Raw genomic sequence first — 18910 nt, 5'->3', positions numbered from 1 at the left:
TGTCTGCCAATGCCTTTGTAGATTTGGTGTCCATAATGAGAAACTTCAAGCTTCAGCAAGTGTGTGCTACTGATTAGCACGAAAGTGCCAGTCCCTCTTACTGGCATTCTTTAGGTACATGATTTCATTCTCCTGTAACTGTGTCTCGTACTAGTATGATCGTGCCACAGTCTAAATAGCAGCACGCTACAGAGGCCTTTAATCTGTGCCTCCAAGCCCTAGATAATATCTTCACTCTGCTGTGTGTATATTCTAGTGGACCTGTATTCCCAAAGTGATTCTGTACAATACCTTACAAGAGATCCCAAGGATCCCAGAGAACATGTGCCAATTCCCAGTGATGAGGGCAATCCTCCTAACTGCACTGCGTGCATTGCCCTGTCGAAAGCAATGCAGTCCAGGAAGTTTGTCCGCAATCAGTGATCCGTGACTTGCGATGTACTGTGGATACTCTCCGAGCACAAGTGTTATGCAGTCTTTGTGAAGCCTTCACCTTTGTTTGTTTTTTAAGAAAGGATTCTGTCTGCTTTTCTCCAGCATTCGTCCCGAAAGACCCTGCAGAGGACGCTGTCTGATGAAAGTATCTGCAGTGGCCGGAGAGAACCCAGTTTCTGCAATTCCCAGATTGCCGCTCTTGACCAGGCACTGCCAAATGATGTCATCTTCACCAGCGCATATCCCTCCCAAACACTACCCATTCGCAGATCAGCCCAGCCTCCAGCAACAATAAGCCTTGAAAAGAAATGTAAGAATACAAAATAAATTACAGTTGGGCAGTAATACCTGCTCATCTATTCCCTGATCTTTCTAGTTTTAAGTTCAGAATTTTAACTCCTATCCTTATTCTATTTGTGCATATGTGTGTATAAAATAAATGTAAGCATGCAGAGCAAAGCATTTTATTCTCTTGCTTTCTCTCCTTTCCCACCCCTCCCCCAATTCATTTTCTCCACTTTAGCCATTTTCACAGCTTTAACCTACCTTGGTGGGAGGGTTCATCATGGCCTGTAGTCTCCCTTAGTGATGTTCTTTGCCACTGGGCTCTTAACAGGATCAGGGATGCTGTTGGTCTTCTGATACTTATTTCTGCAATTTGCCCCTCAAAAATGATTGGCTGTACTGTGTTCTCACTGATTTATGTTCGCAGGGGGTGGGTTGTTTTTGGAGTGGAGGAGAGCAAGATTGCATGGATGAGAGAGAGAGAACACAAACTGCATTGGTACAATCCATGTAATCCTTGAAGTGGCATGTAAACTCGGGACTGTATCTGTTCTTCCACATCTTTCAGGCTGTGCTCACCCCCTCAATGTGTTTTAATGCAGTGTTATCACGCTAATGATGTACTGTGGCCTCTGTTCTCAAGTCATGCTTCGACTCACTCTCTGCTTCTTTGACTGTTTTCCTTCACTTGGGCAAAAAAATGCTGAGAAAACATTGTCATTGGAAAAAAGTGACCCCTTTTTTCTTCAAGGAAAAAAAACCCAACCAACTATTTAGATGTGACAGTGATATTTCACAGTCTAATGTGGAGTCTTCAGACACTGACCATGAAAGCTGTTTTGTGTCTCTTCTGCTCAGCTAACATGTCTGCCTCTGAGTTGTCCTTGACTGATGTGCATGACCGAGTACCTGTGCGTCGTAACGATCCAGGACTGATGCCTCTGCCGGACACTGAGTCTGGGCTGGAATGGTCAAGTCTGGTCAGTGTTGCCAAAGCATATGAAGGTAAGATTCAGTCTTCAAAATCATTTTTAAAAAAAAAAATAGTATCTTGCCAGGAATTCAAAATACCTGTCTACCATTTGCAATGTCTGCAGTGTTTATCCTTTCTTCAAACACTTGCATTTTTAAAATTCCAGACGAGTTAGCTGGGCCCAGGAAATATTAAAGAGCATATTCAGTGAGGCTGTAGAGCTTCGCTCGATGAGGTCAGAGAATCAGGGCTATAGTGTTACAGACTTACCTCTGACTATAGCTCCTTTGTTAAGTGAGGTTCAGCTCCAGGAGCACATCCTCGATGGATTTGCCCTTCAATGCCATGCAGTAAAATCCTGATTTATATCTAATTATTTATTAAAGCCAAACTGCTAATGTTGGGGCTGAAGATTAAGTGGAGCTTAAGAGCTCAGCTTGGTACATTACAAATATTGTAAAATGTAAAGGATTCATGAATTTTCATGTAAATTGGTACTTCAAATAACCTGGTGGGTTGGACTCCTTTCACATCTAGGACTTGGGTACAAAACCAGCCCAGGCTGTTGGAATGAAAGTTTCTTCTGTTGGTTCAGGGATCCTATGTGAAATGAAGTTTGCCAGTCTCAGCCCAGTTCCTAACGGCACAAAACTTACCCCTGAATTTGGCACGATTTTCAATCCCCAAATGTTACCCTGACTCAGATATGCAAAGATTGGATGGCTGTTAAATTCTAAGACATGAATTCATTCTCTCTCCAACTGGCAAAACATAAATGTCAGTGGCGCCACCTGTCCCCTTTTTTTGGATTACCATTTCACACTGTCATCAGTATCTTCTGTGTAATCTGTAATTCCAAAAAACTTCCAACGATCTCAATGATTCCAGCCTGCTGGGAAATCCAGCTCATTGAAACATAGAAAATAGGAGCAAGAGTAGGCCATTCGGCCCTTCGGGCCTGCTCTGCCATTCAAAATGATCGTGGCTGATCGTCTAACTCAGTACCCTGTTCCTGTTTTTTCTCCATATTCCTTGATCCCTTTAGCATTAAGAAATATATCTATTTCCTTCTTGAATATATTTAATGACTTGGCCTCCACTGCCTTCTGTGGTAGAGAATTCCACAGGTTCACCACCCTCTGAGTGAAGAAATTTCTCCTCATCTCAGTTCTAAATGGCATTCCCCGTATCCTGAGACTGTGACCCCTGGTTCTGGATTCCCCAGCCATCGGGAACATCCTCCCTGCATCTAGTCTGTCTAGCCCTGTTAGAATTTTATATGTTTCGATGAGATCACCTCTCATTCTTCTAAACTCTAGTGAAAATAGGCCTAGTCGACCCAATCTCTCCTCATATGTCAGTCCTGCCATCCCAGGAATCAGTCTGGTAAACCTTTGTTGCACTCCCTCCATGGCAAGGACATCCTTCCTCAGATAAGGAGACAAAACTGCAGTAAAACATCCCTGCTCCTGTACTCAAATCCTCTTACAATGAAGGCCAACATACCATTCGCCTTCCTAACTGCTTGCTGCACCTGAATGCTCGCTTTCAGCGACTGGTGTACAAGGACACCCAGATCTTGTTGCACCTCCCCTTTTCCTAATCTATCACCATTCAGATAATAATCTGTCTTTCTGTTTCTACAACCAAAGTGGATAACCTCATATTTATCCACGTCATACTTCATCTGCCATGTTCTTGCCCACTCACCCAACTTGTCTAAATCACATTGGAGCCTCTTTGCATCCTCCTCACAGCTCACATTCCACCCCAGCTTTGTGTTGTCTGCAAACTTGGAAATATTACATTTAGTTCCCTCAACCAAATCATTGACATATATTGTGAATAGCTGGTGCCCAAGCACTGATCCCTGTGGTACCCCACTAGTCACTGCCTGCCACCCAGAAAAAGACCCGTTTATTCCTACTCTCGGTTTCCTGTCTGTCAACCAATTCTCAATCCATGCCAGTATATTCCCCCAATCCCATGTGCTTTAATTTTGCACACTAACCTCTTGTGTGGGACCTTATCAAAAGCCTTCTGAAAATCCAAATACACCACATCCACTGGTTCTCCCCTATCTATTCTACTAGTTATATCCTCAAAAAAAACTCCAGTAGATTTGTTCAGCATGATTTGCCTTTCATAAACCCATGCTGACTTTGTCCAATCTCATTAATGCCTTCCAAGTGTTCTGTTATCACATCTTTTATAATAGACTCTAGCATTTTCCCCACTACTGATGTTAGGCTAACTGGTCTGTAGTTCCCTGTTTTTTCTCTCCCTCCTTTTTTAAATAGTGGGGTTACATTTGCCACCCTCCAATCTGTAAGAACTGTTTCAGAGTCTATAGAATTTTGGAAGATGACCACCAATGCATCCACTATTTCCAGGGCCACTTCCTTTAGTACTCTGGGATGTAGATTATCAGGCCGTGGGGATTTGTCAGCCTTTAGCCCCATTAATTTCCCTAGCACTTTTTTTTTACTAATACTGGTTTCCTTCAGTTCCTCCCTCTCACTGGAACCTTGGTTCCCTAACATTTCTGGGAGGTTATTTGTGTCCTCCTTTGTGAAGACAGCTCAGTCCTCTCGAGCCCAAATTCAAGCCTCGTGGGGTTAAATCTGTTTCTCTGTAGCTCCTTGTTTTATTCCTGGTATATGTCGTATATGTTTACGACTACACAACAAAAAAACCCAAGACACACACACAGTCACAGTGCTCGTTGGAAACCTGTGTTTGTGCGAGGAGGAGTTTAGAATAATATCGCTATTGTGAGATGGGTCAGCAATTCGGTGAGGGGATAACCTGAAACCTCTGGGAGAGCGTCACCTGAAACTAGTCTGAGAGTGCTCGACACAATGCAACCCTAGTGGCATCACATGAAATCCTCTGAGTTGGATATCCTGGGACTTGAGGCTGTTTGAAATTAAATCTGGATTTATCTCTTCAGCAAGTCACCAGTGGGAAAACACGTTGGATTGGTGCTAAGGTGGAGCTCTGCATTGTTTGATATCAGTTGGCCACAGACTGATGTCAATTGTACTGAAGGATTGATTTCCAGCAGCACTTGGACTTAACAATAACGGCAAACATTAACTACAGGAGTAACCTGATGCCCGATCCATTGTGAAAGGAACCCGAGGTTGGCAGGCTGATTAGGCAGCAGACTTTGCCAGCGGAGCAAATGGGTTTGATAGCGTCCCAAATTGTTAGAAAATGAAAAACCTCACTTTGTATGATATTGCGTTTCTGCATCCCCACTTCCTACAGTAATGGAGGGAGACTAATGTTAGGATAATTGTTACCTTAAAGACTTTAATAGGTGATTTCCTGTCATCTGAAGTGGAGTTGACACTGAGCACAGATATGCTGGAAATGATCTGTGCATCCCGTGCTTCCACAGACATAGTCACCTCTGTATCTTAAAGGAACAATGTGCTTTATTTAACTTTTTTTGTTTGTGAAGGAGTATTGTGTTCTTTTCCCTCCTGGGATTACTTTTTTTTAAAAAAATGTTATGCTTTTATTTAAAGAACTATTCAGTGATTTGCTCTTGTACATCTTCACACCAGCTGCTGCTATTTCTGTCACGATCAGCTGGATTGACAGATCCGAGTGTTGTCTGCTACTGTACTTCATGGCTGGTTATGGAAGAAATGGAAGTGGGTTGGTGTGTGGAGGAGATTCATTGCTGACCTGGAACACGTGCTAAACCAAGCAAAACTCCTGATTACCTATCTCTCTCTCTCTTTCCCCCCTCCCCCCCTTGTTACTCATTGTGGACCATTTGTCTTTCTTGCCACAGCATGAACACATTACCAGTATCTCGGGAACTATCATGTTCCATAGCCTTCAATTTATCTCTCTGTACTTATCCTAAAATCTTTCTCTACACTTCCCTAGTCAAATGCTCATCTGCCACTTTTTTTTAAAAAGGTGTTTCATGTGAATTCTATTATGGGGTGGGCAGAGAAGGAATTGCCTCTAATCTCAGTTCTTACTTGAGGCCTTTTAATTCGGGTCTTCCAGTTCAGCACTCACTGCCCAATTTAAGTAATCCACATTATCCATTCCTCTCAGCATTGTATAGAGACGGATCAACTCTCCCCTCAATCTTCTCTAATGAAAACAGCATCAGTTCTGTAAGTCTCTCATAACTTACAGCCATAAGAGGTGCATACCAGTACATAATTAGCCTTGTTGATAATAGTGTTACATTAACTGGATACTCCAATGTCCGTAACCACCTCCTAAATCCTTTCCACCTTTGCTGATGGAGGCCCTTGCATCATGTGCATGTTTTGCGTTGCTGGTTCCGATCTACATTACTTTGTGATTTTTTTTTTACATGTGAAATCCATGGTGCATTGTACAAGATAATGTCCCAGAGGAATCACTTTTTTGCATTGCAAGAATAATAGGGTATTTTATAAATTGGGGGAAATGCACAAACCAGGTGATAAGAATGTGGTTTTATTCTGTCAAAAACTAATAAGATTAACTTAATTTTTTAAAAAAACTAAAAATTGTGATTCTGCCACTGGTTACATTTCTGCCAGAAAGAAGGAATGTTTTTACTTGGGAGTTTATTACAACAGATAAAGGGAAATGAAAAATGCTTTGTGCTAACAGACTTTGTTCACAGTAACATCCTATATGGACTTCATACAGTTGTTTTTTGTTGCAAATTTTCACCCAACTTAGCGTGGGTTTGACCAAGGATGATTCTTACTATTCAGTTGACTGTTCCCACGGGGGGGGGGGGGGGAGAGAAGGGAGAGGAGTGGTCTTAATTGTCACATTGATATGTCTGGCACTGCATTTGTGGCGCAGCTGTGTCTAATAAATGTGTGCAGTCCTCACATCACTGAAAACCCGTAATCAGTTGCCAGATGTTTCCTCGAGTGTTCTAGTCTGTTATATTTATGTGTTGTGTCGGAGTCGGTCACAAAATATGTGGTGCAGAGAAACAGATAGTCAGAAAAATGATCTACGTTGAACGGGTCAAACCAAGTCCAACCTGATTTGTGTAAAATGTTATGTGTGAACTTCCAGCAATAGTCCTGTGTATTGGCCCTTTTGTGTTTTATGGTACTGCAGTTCTATTTAAAGGTAACACGGAAGCTCCCCTGATGGCTTAGTGCGCAAGAGTGCTACCTGATTTGTTGCTGTGCCATGGAGAACAGGACGGTGCTGAGTTAGCTCATCTCAACTGGGGCGAGGGTAGGGGGTTCCGCAGTTGGTCAGCACTCCTGGGTTAGTAAGGAGTGGGGGAGTTATTTAACATACTTACCCTTGAGCACTGTCCAGTGATCATGTGTGCGTGTACATTGAGCATAGACATAATTTATTTTGTTTAGTAAAACGTCATGCCATGCCTCCCAGCTTTTTGATCAGAGCACCGACTCCCAAGCCAGCTGGTGTTTGGTTCTGTCCAGGAGCACGTGACAGATGAGGAGAGCCACCTTAGATGGACTCAGATATCATGGACAGTTAATTATACTGTAAGCATCTTGGCTAGCAACCATTTTGGACCCTGTTTATGTTCTTCCATTCAGAGAGCGAGAGAAAGATCTTACATTTATGTAGTTCTTTTCATGACCTCGGGATGTCCCAAAGCGCTTCATTGCCAAATGTAGTCACTGTATTAATGTAGGCAAATCCAGCTGCCAATCTGTGCACAGTAAGGTCCCACAAACAGCAGTGAGTTAAATGACCAAGCAATCTGTTACAGTGATATTGGTTGAGGGATAAATGTTGGCCCGGACACTGGGAGAATTCCTGCTCTTTGAATAGTGCCATGGGAAATTTTTCTTCCACCTGAGAGGGCAGACTGGACCTCGGTTTAACATTTCATTCGAAAGACGGTACCTCCGACAGTGTAGCACTCCCTCAGTACTGGCACTGGGAGTGTCGGCCTAGATTACATGCTCACGGCTCTGGAGTGCAGTTTGAACCCACAACTTTCTGACTGAGGGAAGAGTGCTATCCACTGAGTCAAGGCTGAGAGTCTGGATAACAAACGGAGAATGCGAGAAGGTTCTCCCAACAGGACTTGTCAATGATAATTCTGTTTTTTGTTATTCTAGTCCAGAGAGCTGTTTCCCTTTTCTCACTGAATGATGCCTCCGTTGGATCAGAGGTTGGACCAGCCTATATCCCTGTACATACACACATGACTGTGGACCGGCAATCCTCGCCCCGAGCACCACATGTTATAAGGTGATTGCTTTTTGTTCTTGTGATTTCCCAATGCTCTTGACATTTTGTTCCCTGCACTGTATCAAGTGCTGTTCACATCAAGGTGTAACAGGACAGTCTTACATAGAATCATAGAAAGTTACGGCACAGGAGGAGGCCATTCGGCCCAATGTGTCCGTGCCGGCCGAAAAAGAGCTATCCAGCTTAATCCCACTTTCCAGCACTTGGTCCATAGCCATGTAGGATGCAGCATTTCAAGTGCACATCCATGTACATTTTAGATGAGTTGAGGGTTTCTGCCTCTATCACCCTTTCAGGCAGTGTGTTCCAGACCCCTATCTCCCTCTGGGTGAAAAGAAATTCTCCTCAGCTCCGCCCTAATCCTTCTACCATTAATTTAAATCTATGCCCCCCTGGTCACTGACCCCTCTGCTAATGGAAATAGGCCCTTCCTATCCACTCTATCTAGGCCCCTCATAATTTTATACACCACAATCATATCACCCCTCAGCCTCCTCTGTTCCAATGAAAACAACCACAGCCTATCCAATCTTTCCTCATAGCTAAAGTTCTCCAGTCCTGGCAACATCCTTGTAAATCTCCTCTGTACCTTCTTTCGTGCAATCGCATCTTTCCTGTAATGTGATGATCAGAACTGTACGCAGTACTCAAGCTGTGGCCTAACTAGTGTTTTATACAGTTCTACCATAACCTCCCTGCTCTTCTATGCCTCGGCTAATTTCTTACTGTAAGCATCTCCTACTTACTTCTCCTACTGTGTATTTGTTGTCCCTCAATCCTTCATATGATACAAAAAACATGCATATCTGCTTAAATTCCTACCATGTTTCTTCAGTCCATTTTTAAAGTGCATGATGATTTTACTCCATCAATTTCTCACCAGACCTGCAATTTTAATTAACTTGTAAAACAGTTGCACAGAAAGTGTTGCAAAACTGAGATAAAACTTGCAAATCAGAAATAAAGAGGAAAAAATGCACAACATGCACCTGAAAGAGAAAGATCGGTTAATAACCTACAGTAGGTTAATGTTTCTGGTGAAATCCTTCACCCGAGCTCATGCACTCGTACTGCATGGTCGATAATTGAATTACTGAAGTAGAAAAGACATGGAAGTGCAATAAGTAATTTGGAAAAGGTGATTTAAAGCTGGTGTCGTGTGCAGACGCAGATCTTGTAGAATCAGTCAATGGAATAGTTTCGTTTAACCCTTCCACTGGCCACGTTCCAGTCGGGTATAAAAGCTCTCTGAATGCCACTGAGTTCTGATGGCTGCGGAATTTTGTTTGATTGGAGCGTCACTTTGTTGCCAATTACAGATTTAGTCTTGCATCTATTTCATTCACAAAGTACCGCATGGTTATAAAATGTTTTTAGTTCGAATGAAAGAATTTATGAATCCAGTTATGCGAGCACAAAGATGGGTTAATGCTGCCATGAGCACATTCTATTCAAGGTTGAATGTAGGATTATGTTATTTAAGGGTTCGATTGTTAGCTGAAGAACCAAATAGGAAGAGCTGGTGAATTCCAGCTAGCAGCCTCGTCCTGCAATGGTAGGAATTCATATAATTACGTGGGGGGGGGGGAATGCTGTCTCCTTATCCTCCCCCTCCCAACCTTGTGGTCCTTCTCTCCTAAAAGATGATTCATGCTGGGATACGGTTGCACAGAGGCTGGCACCACTCTGTACCGCATCCATGTTGCTATTCTCCGTCTGTGAATCTAGAAAGTGAGTGTCATACGAGCATACGAAATTGCCGGGCAGGAAAAGACCAGCTGGTCCATCAAGCCTGCCCCACACCTCGTGACTAAACACCCCCCCCCCACAGCCATGTGATCTCCTGGGAGAGGCGAAGAAAAAATCCCAGGGCCAATAAGGGAAAAAAAGTGCTCTGGAAAATTCCTCTCCGACCCCCTCGGGTTTGAAACCAGTCCAAGAGATCACATGGACCGTGTGTTATCTATAAAGTGTCAGCAGGCTGTTCTACCATGGGGTGCTGTCGGAGCTGAGGCTGATCCTGACCTCGTCCTGTCGTGTACCCAAACCATAAGATGTCGCGGTCAGCAGAGGGGAACCTGGCGAACTTTTTTTTCTTGTTTCTTATCCCTTCCTAAACTAATGTTAACAAGGATCTCAACACAGACTAGTGATTGAAGTTCCTGGTCCACATGGCTCTGCACCCACTACCATGTGGTGCATTTACAAACTGAGCCTTGGGGAGCATTTTATAAACTTTTCAGCTTTGAAAACCGTCGAAACAGTTTAAAACTCTGAGTTATAGTCAGTTGTATATATTGCATAAGTGACATCTGCTGGTGTAATCTAGAGTAGCAAGGGAGTGTTCGCCTTCAGTATCTCTGAGATGCGACAGCCAATTTGCACATAGCAAAGTCCCACAAACAGGGATGTGATAATGACCAGATCATCTCCCTCAGCAATGTTGGTTGAGGGATAAATATTGGGCAGGAAACCCTTATTCTTCTTTGAATAGTGCCATGGGATCTTTTACATCCACCTGAGGGGGCAGACGGGGCTTCGGTTTAACATCTCATCCGAAAGACGGCACCTCCGACAGTGCAGCACTCCCTCAGTGCTGCCCTGGAGTGTCAGTCTAGATTATGTGCTCAAGTCTTTGGAGTGGGGCTGAAACCCACAACCATCTGATTTGAAAGGTGAGAGTGCTACCCACTGAGCCAAGGCTGATACATTGTTCTAAATTTTTTTAATCTGATGGTTAATGAGTGTATCTTCAATTACAGCGATGAGTCATCATTAGCCCTGACTGGGAAAGTGTACAATCTTGAGGTCCAATTGAAACAGCTTCAGGACGATCTGCTGAAGGTGAGAGATGCAGCTGTAAATTTTTTTGATGCGTTCTTGGGATTTGAGCGTCACTGGCAAGGCCGGTATTTATTACCCATCCCTAATTTATCCTGGAGAAGGTGGTGATAGAACTAGGTGACTTTCTAGGCCACCTCAGACAGCATGTTAGTGTGGGACTGAAGTCACGTATAGGCTGGACCAGGTAAGGACAGCATGTCTCCTCCTCTAAAGGACATTAGGAGATTGCTGCCATTACAGTTCAGTTTGTTAAAAGGTCCTGGGTTTTATTTCTTGCAGCCTGGAAAAACAAATGAAATTATGCCAGCTTTCGGCAGTGATCTCGTGCTCGATCGGGGATAAGCAATTATAAGGAACGATTAAGAGACAAAAGCTATTTCTACAGAAGCAGAGAAGGCCAAGAGGAGATTTAATAGATATTTTTAATTATGAAGGATTTTGATAGGGTGAATAGGGAAACTTATTTCCTCTGGTTAAGGGATCATCAAATTAAAATGGCCACTGGGAGCAAGTCGAGAGATTAGGAGCAACTTCTCTATGCCGAGAGCTATTCGAGAATGGACAGCTTTTTCAGGGGGAGTATTTGAGGCAGAGACCATTGCACCTCTTTAAGAGAAGAGTAGATAAACATTTAAAGGGGCAGAAAGTTACAAGGCTTGGGGAGAGAGTGGGGCAGTGAGATCAGCTTTGGATTGATACAGGGCTATGGGGAGAGAGTGGGGCAGTGGGATCAGCTTTGGATTGATACAGGGCTATGGGGAGAGAGTGGGGCAGTGGGATCAGCTTTGGATTGATACAGGGCTATGGGGAGAGAGTGGGGCAGTGGGATCAGCTTTGGATTGATACAGGGCTATGGGGAGAGAGTGGGGCAGTGGGATCAGCTTTGGATTGATACAGGGCTATGGGGAGAGAGTGGGGCAGTGGGATCAGCTTTGGATTGATACAGGGCTATGGGGAGAGAGTGGGGCAGTGGGTTCAGCTTTGGACTGCTCTTGCAAAGAGCTGATGTGATGGGCTGAATGGCCTCATTCTGTGCTGTGTCCAAGATGCATGGCCATATTTAGGCATTGTTCTGGAGGATGCAGCCACAGACTCTGCACAGTTTAGTAATAGCATCATGATCAATGTTGGGTGAGTTTGGGATAGTTTTTCGACTGAGCCACTAATTGCTTGAGGCAGCTGTAAAACTGGAATCGGGTCAGAAAACTAAGGCGTGCTTTTGAGACATCCTTTGTGGGATATGGGAATGTTTTTCCAAGTACCAGTCATCTGCAAGGACTTATCCTGAAGTATTCCCTTGATATTTAGAAGATCCAAAGAAAACATTGTGCAGCCAGTGTTGCAATCTTAAAGCGCAGGGAGCCTAGGAATAGGACTTAAATATAGGCAGTTCCATTCCAGTGATGGCGTGTATGGAAGATAAATATTGACCAGGACCCTGGGAGAACTCCCCTGCTCTTTGTCGAAATAGTGGCCATGGGATCTTTTACATCCACCTGAGAGGACAGATGGGGCCTCAGTTTAACAACACCTCCGACAGTGGAGCACCCCCTCAGTACTGCGCTGGGAGTGTGGAACTATCGGTCCTGTGGGATCTTTTCCCTTCCTACGGTTGAAGTGCCTGGCCTTCACTGAGCAACTTCCTCCCCAACGCCAAGTGGAATGATTCAAATCAAGAGCTTACAGTGTGCAGCATTGCTGAGAGTGGCCCTTGAATGATGCTCTGATTGGGATTGCGTGCGCGAGTAACACAAAGCTACGGGAATGTTTCCTCTTCTGCTTTTTGGCATCCCTAACTGAGCGACCTCTCTCTCTCTCTCTCTCTCTCTCTCTCTCTCTCTCTATATATATATATATATATATATATATATATATATATATATACAGGAGAAAGAGGATAAATTCATCCTCCAGGCAGAGGTGGCAAACTTGAGGGTGAACAATCAGCGCCTCCAAGAGGAATCCCTGTCGGCCACAGAGCAGCTGAGGAAATTTGCCGAAATATTTTCCAACACGATCGAGAAGAAATGACGCCAGCCAATCTATCCGCAAAGAATCTAAACCTGTTTTATTTTTGTTGTCGTTGCTGTTGTACATTTGGAACAACTCGAACATAGAGTGACAGCCCATCCTGGAAAATTCGGGAACTTACAGAGCCGTCGCAGCCACTTATTGGCGTGGTTGCTTTCAGGTACATGCTAGAAGTATAGGAGAGGGGTTGGGTGGCCTGTTTGCTCGCAGGCAGGTAGAAAGGGCAAACTCACACTGCTTGGCCCTGTGCAGAGAGCTCACTGTACATCAGGTCACGATGCCAGACTGGAACTGGTCCGCACCAGCGTTTCTGAATACCTCTAGTAACTTCATCACATTTGGGATTAAATACATAACCCTATCTCGTGCCCTCCATCCCCTCCCCTCCAACTCCCAATAACAGCTGGGAAGGCGGTTGTTGCCTTTTAGTCATCCATCGAGAAGCCTTTTGATAGTCCATCTCCTTCCGAGGGTTGGCTCGTTACCTAAAGCCAGTCAGGATGATGTGCGTTCACAGAAAGCATCAGTTTTTTTTTTAAAAGATAAAGTATCTTTCTGGCAGAAATTATAGTTCAGGAAATTCAGGCCTCCCTTTTTAATTGGTGTTATTTTTAACAAGTTCTGAAGTGTCAGCTCAGGTCCCAGATGTGTACTCTGCTCTGTAAATTCAGGTCTCCCTTTTTAATTGGTGTTATTTTTAACACGTTCTGAAGTGTCAGCTCAGGCCCCAGATGTGTACTCTGCTCTGTACAAACCAAAATTATAATCAAGATGGGTAAACTTTCTCCTCAATGTGATCAGTCTATCCCAGTTTATTCTCTGATTTCCTTTTTGTGCGAAACTTGGTGCAAAGAACAATTTGCTCCGTAACCTTTTTTTAAAAAAAAAACCACCTGCAAAATCTATTTTTTTTAAAAAATATACTGGGACGAAGGCCCCATTCTGTGTAAATACTAAGCCGTGTGGATCAGAAGGTCCCAGGTTTAATCTTCAATCTGTGCCGAGTAAGCTGATCTCGCCTGGAGCAGTGAGCTGCAACTGGCCCCTGTATCCTTGGGAGGGGGGGGGGGGCTAATTCAGCCAGGGTTCCCATTCCTCATCACTGCCCAGTGACCGCCCACCCCCTCGTTTCCCTTTCCCGTGGAAAATGCACGTCGAAGGATGTCATGTGGGGACGGGCTGTGAAGCTTTCTGTGGTTGAATAGCTCACCTTCTAGATTTGCACATGAAAAATGGCCAGCAAGGCAAGGTAGGGGGGGCAGAGATGGATGACCTCTGTGCAACACTACCCTCGATTCAGAGCCTTGAAGGAAGGAGGAAGATCAAAGAGCAGCATTAATGATGATAGCAGACCATTTAAAAATCCGCTATAGGAGATTTATCATATACAGTGTGGGCTGTGATGGTGAGACCTCCTCCTTTGTACTTTAATAATACTGTTGATGTATTTCAGTAAGCTATTTAATTTTATTTTAAAAATCTAATCAAAAGGTTTTGTTTGCAATATAAAGATTTAATATCGCAAACTGATATTTAAAACAGCATGGTCGTCCTGGCCTAATGGTAACATAGGAAGTTATTAAAGCACTTTCTCACACAGACTAAATTATTTTCTAGAAAAAAAAATTCCATTTAAGATGGCTCAGGAAGTTTAAACTGATAAATGTAAATGCTCTTTGTATACACTATATTTGTATAAATTGTTTTAGGTTTGATTTTTTTTTTAAAAAATTTGAAATCTTAAAAATCAAAATTGGAATTGCTGAAGTGAATCAGCGACTACTGAATATTCTGGAATTTTGTGAACCTACATCTCTAGGAATCATACACTACAGGACTCTGAATTGTGGGGAAATCGTGTAGAATTGTTAATGAGACCAGAGAGGCGATAGCTGAACATTCAGCTCGATGCAGTTTCCTCGGATTGGTCAAACTGTGGTTTTTTTGTATTTTGTTCAAATCTCTTCACCTTTTGAAAGGGGAACAGTCACAAAACAACCTTCACCTTTCCTTTGGAGCCCCTTTTCTCTATCGCTGCTCCTGTGTGGATAAACAGAGCCAGCCGTGCTGGCATTGCTGCGGGTCTTTGCGGAGATCACCGAGCGAGTAGCTGAAATCCTGTACCACTGCCAGGGCAGGCAGGCAGGACCATGGGCTGTTTTCAGCACTCAGGCACCAACTTAACGGCCAGTGGCTACGGTCAGTCTCCGAGGTTTTCCGCTTCTGTGTCCACCAGCACCTGGTTTAATAGACGGAAACTCGCTGGCTGGTGAGCTCAGAAGCAGGAAGCACTGCATAAAAATATTGCTGCATTGCAAGGCACTCGGTGATTGCAGGCACCACTAAAGGTCCTTGTGGACTTGGTTTGAAGCCCACCACATGCTCTTGGTGCTGAGTCATGTTCAGTAATCCAGTAGAAGTGCTGCTGGCTCTTGGCTACAGTCTGAATTAGACTGAGTCCTCCAACAAGATTGACTATAAAATGTGCACCGCTGCCCAAATGGGGGAACACTGGCCGACTGGTCCACACCATAGGCAGTGAATAACTGGTACTCTTGGTACTGTTCAGCCTGGTGATGGGCAGTTTACTCGGTACTAAACGTTGGGTGTCTCCAAATCAGTTTCCAGGTGAGCCCGACACACTGATATCCTTAAATTGCACTGAGCTTTTCCAGGATTGAAAATGGACACCGTAGCCCTTTTTTGATGCTTTTCCTGTCCCTTCCCTCACCAATTCTATTGAAACACCTCTCAATATTATTAATTTAGGCCCCATTGTCTCCTGATACATTTCTACATACCTGGAAATGGTTTCTGTGTGAATCATTGGTGCATGAATGCTTGACATATTCATATGAAATTGCTTTGCCAAGTATTATAATGGGGAGGTAACCCATGCTAATGCTTACAATAAAATTGCAAAGGAATTTTAGATCCATCAAGCGTCTGTGCGCTAACATTCAAAGTGTCATTTCACGGCCACTCTGGGTAAGAGGCCATTTGCTTGTTTGAGACGTGCAGAGTATGTGGCTGTTCGTGAGTACACAGCTGAAGAAATGTAGAACAGTGGATAACTGGCAGTGAGTCTCAAGGATGCTGTCCAACCAAATGGATGACACAAACCATCAGAATAATTAATCGAGTGGTTGGAACCCTGAGATTAAATTTCAGGCTCGAACTCACAGCCAGCTCGTTGTACGTTAGACTGAGTAGTGAGTGATTGAGGGGGGAGGGAAGAGGGAGAGAGAAAAGAATCACCCCTCTAACAGCGATACAGCAGGCAAGCTGAGCACGGTTACAACAAAAAAAACAGAGGCAGCGTGGCAGGTGAAAGGGTAATTGAGCTTTCATTGACAGGACCTGAATGTTTTATGGCATTGTGTGACAACTGCTACCGTTACCTGCAAAATTACCGTAAATAAACCTCAGTGTATGTTAGAATCAGAGTGCGGATGTATGCGTGTATGTGCGTGTTTGTGTGTCCCAGGATAGGGGGGGGAAACAAGTATTGTAGATAAACTGCAGTACGTGAGTTAATGCTGGTTAATCTCATTTTAAATTTTAAACCAAAAAAAAAGTTTTCTTCTCCTCTCTTGTGACTGTTTCCTCCCCTCTGTCTCTGCACGCTGACAGCATGTTAGTTGATGTACCTTTTGCGATTTCTTGTATGAACTGGATGACAACAAAACAAACTTTTCTAAGACATTTATATTATGACCTAAATCTCGAGCTGAACGGGAGATGAAATGTTCCAAGTGTCTCAGCTGCAACCATCAATGTCTTAAAAAAAAAAGTTTACTTGGAATTTCAACTTTCTTTGTAATATTTATGTACAAAAAGTGAAAAGTCTTAAATTTTATTGTTTTTGTGTGGTGCAAATTTTCCAATGTACATTTCTGTCTGTGTAGGATTGTTGATGTGATTTATTGATTTTGGGGACTTGTTCTCTTATTGAGTAGTGTGTAATTTATCTGTTTTTCATAATATTTTATAAAGACATCAAGCTTTCAAATGAGATTTGTATTTAATTTGTGATTGTTTTGATTCAGCTACTGCATTGATAAATCCTCTTTTACATTTTTCATTCTTTTTGGCATGTATCAGGAAAAGTGAATAAAATCTTTCTTAAACTTGTAACGTGTAAGTGATTCATTTCTGAACTTGCAACTTGTGTACAGCTGCCTTCACAATTATACAGCTGCTTTTCAGCTAAACCCACCCCTGCAAGCTCCCACCAATGACTGGGCTACTTGTTGCAGTGAGTAACTGAGCTACACAGATCAGGAAGACCCCAGGCTCGATTCCCAGTGTATGCTGACTTGGCTGATCTCAACTGGGACAGTGGAGGAGGCTGCTGCAGTCCGTGTCGCCGCCCTGAGTTAGAGAGGGGCAATCGGCCAGGCTCCTCACTCCTGATCGCTACACAGCGCCTCCTGTTGGAAAGTGGGTGTGGACAGGATTGAGCTTGGCTGTGATCATATCATAACCACTTGGGCAAAGGACTGGAGGGCAGCTGATAAAGCAAGAAAGAACTTGCATTTCTAAGGCCCTTGCATGGCCTCAGGATGTCCCAAAATGCTTTAGAGCCAATGAAGTACTTTTGAAGTGTAGTCACTGTTGTAATATAGGAAACACTGATGCACTGCAGCAACTCGCCAAGGCTTCTTCAACAGCACCTCCCAAACCCACAACCTCTACCACCTAGAAGGACAGGGGCATCAGGTGCATAAGAACACCACCACCTGCACGTTCCCCTCCAAGTCACACACCATCCTGACTTGGAAATATATCGGCCGTTCCTTCGTCGTCGCTGGGTCAAAATCCTGGAACTCCCTTCCTAACAGCACTGTGGGAGAACCGTCACCACACGGACTGCAGCGGTTCAAGAAGGCAGCTCACCACCACCTTCTCAAGGGCAATTAGGGATGGGCAATAAATGCTGGCCTTGCCAGCGATGCCCACATCCCATGAATTAATTTTTTTTTTAAAAACACGGCAGTTAATTTGCGCACAGCAAGCTCCCACAAACAGCAATGTGATAATGACCAGATAATCTGGTTTTGGGGATGTTGATTGATGGATAAATATTGGCTAGGGGAGAACTCCCCTGCTCTTTTTTGAATAGTGGCCATGGGATCTTTTATGTCCGCCTGAGCGGGCAGACGGGGTCTCTGTTAAACGTCTCATCCAAAAGACGGCATCTCTGACAGTGCAGCACTCCCTCAGCACTGAGAGTGTCAGCCTGGATTTTGCACTCAAGTCCCCAGGGTTACACTGTGGAACTGTACCCCAGTACAGGTCTGTCCCTTCAAGAGAGGAGGAGGGAAGAAATCTGATGAAAAAGAGGATTAAGATTCTCTTCAGTTAGCAGAGCACTGTCCTCTGAGGCAGAAGGTCGTGAGTTCAAGGCTCACTCTGGATATAAGCACACAATCTGGGCTGATATTTCAGTGCCGTACAAGGACAGTGCATCGTCCTTCAGAGGAGACATTAAACTGAGGCCCCGTCTGCCTGCTCAGGCTGGACATTAAAGGTCCCATAGTGCTAATGGAAGAAGAGCAGAGAGTTGTCCTGGTGCCCTGGCCAGCAACATCTCTCCCTCGTCCAACGTTCTTGGGCTGAATGCCCTCATGAACAGGCATTTAGAATGTCATTTACTGTTCGATGTACACCTGCAAATAGATAGGGAGAAAAGGCACTGAAATGGGATTAGAGAAGATAAGTCTAGTGGAAGAGCTAGTATAGGTGTGAAGGGCTGAATGTCCACCTTTGCTATAGTTTCTATGAAAATTTGTGGTGCAGGGTCAATTGCTGAGGTGAATCTGGTTTACACCAGCAGTGACCTGGCAGGATTGCAGTGAATGTTAGAGGTCAAACTCCAGTTGTTAGTGGGGCAGATGCCCCTGTATCTCAGGAATAAGGTAATGGGATCCAATTGTTGGGAGTATACAAAATAGTTTCGACTGCAGTCATTGCCAGATACAAGTTTCTACAGCCAATTGTCCTGCTAACTAAACAGACACTAGGACTCTGAGCTTTCCATCGCTCTTCCCATTCCAGCTCAACACCACCAGTGTCTTAGAGTTGAGCTTGGAGTTAATTGAAGAAAGAACGATC

The 18910-nt window shown here is 43.9% G+C and overlaps 1 protein-coding gene across 4 annotated transcripts in view; it reads left to right on the top strand.

Annotated features, from left to right (window-relative positions):
• sipa1l3 (signal-induced proliferation-associated 1 like 3) overlaps positions 1 to 16930 on the top strand; it is a 192572-nt gene extending 175642 nt beyond the window's left edge. For all 4 annotated transcript variants that reach the window (XM_067974935.1, XM_067974937.1, XM_067974936.1 and 1 more), the window contains 5 exons: positions 538 to 745; positions 1579 to 1725; positions 7786 to 7918; positions 10681 to 10762; positions 12650 to 16930. In XM_067974935.1, the coding sequence (XP_067831036.1) occupies positions 538 to 745; positions 1579 to 1725; positions 7786 to 7918; positions 10681 to 10762; positions 12650 to 12793 (714 nt within the window). In that variant the 3' untranslated portion in view covers positions 12794 to 16930. The remainder of the gene's footprint in view (positions 1 to 537; positions 746 to 1578; positions 1726 to 7785; positions 7919 to 10680; positions 10763 to 12649) is intronic.
• The last annotated feature ends 1980 nt before the right edge of the window (positions 16931 to 18910 follow it).

The sequence above is a fragment of the Heptranchias perlo genome, chromosome 41 (assembly GCF_035084215.1).
Source record: "Heptranchias perlo isolate sHepPer1 chromosome 41, sHepPer1.hap1, whole genome shotgun sequence".
NCBI classification, from domain to species: Eukaryota; Metazoa; Chordata; class Chondrichthyes; order Hexanchiformes; family Hexanchidae; genus Heptranchias; species Heptranchias perlo.
The sequence above is the reverse complement of the archived record's forward strand: the minus strand, read 5'-3'. Positions and strand labels throughout refer to the sequence as shown.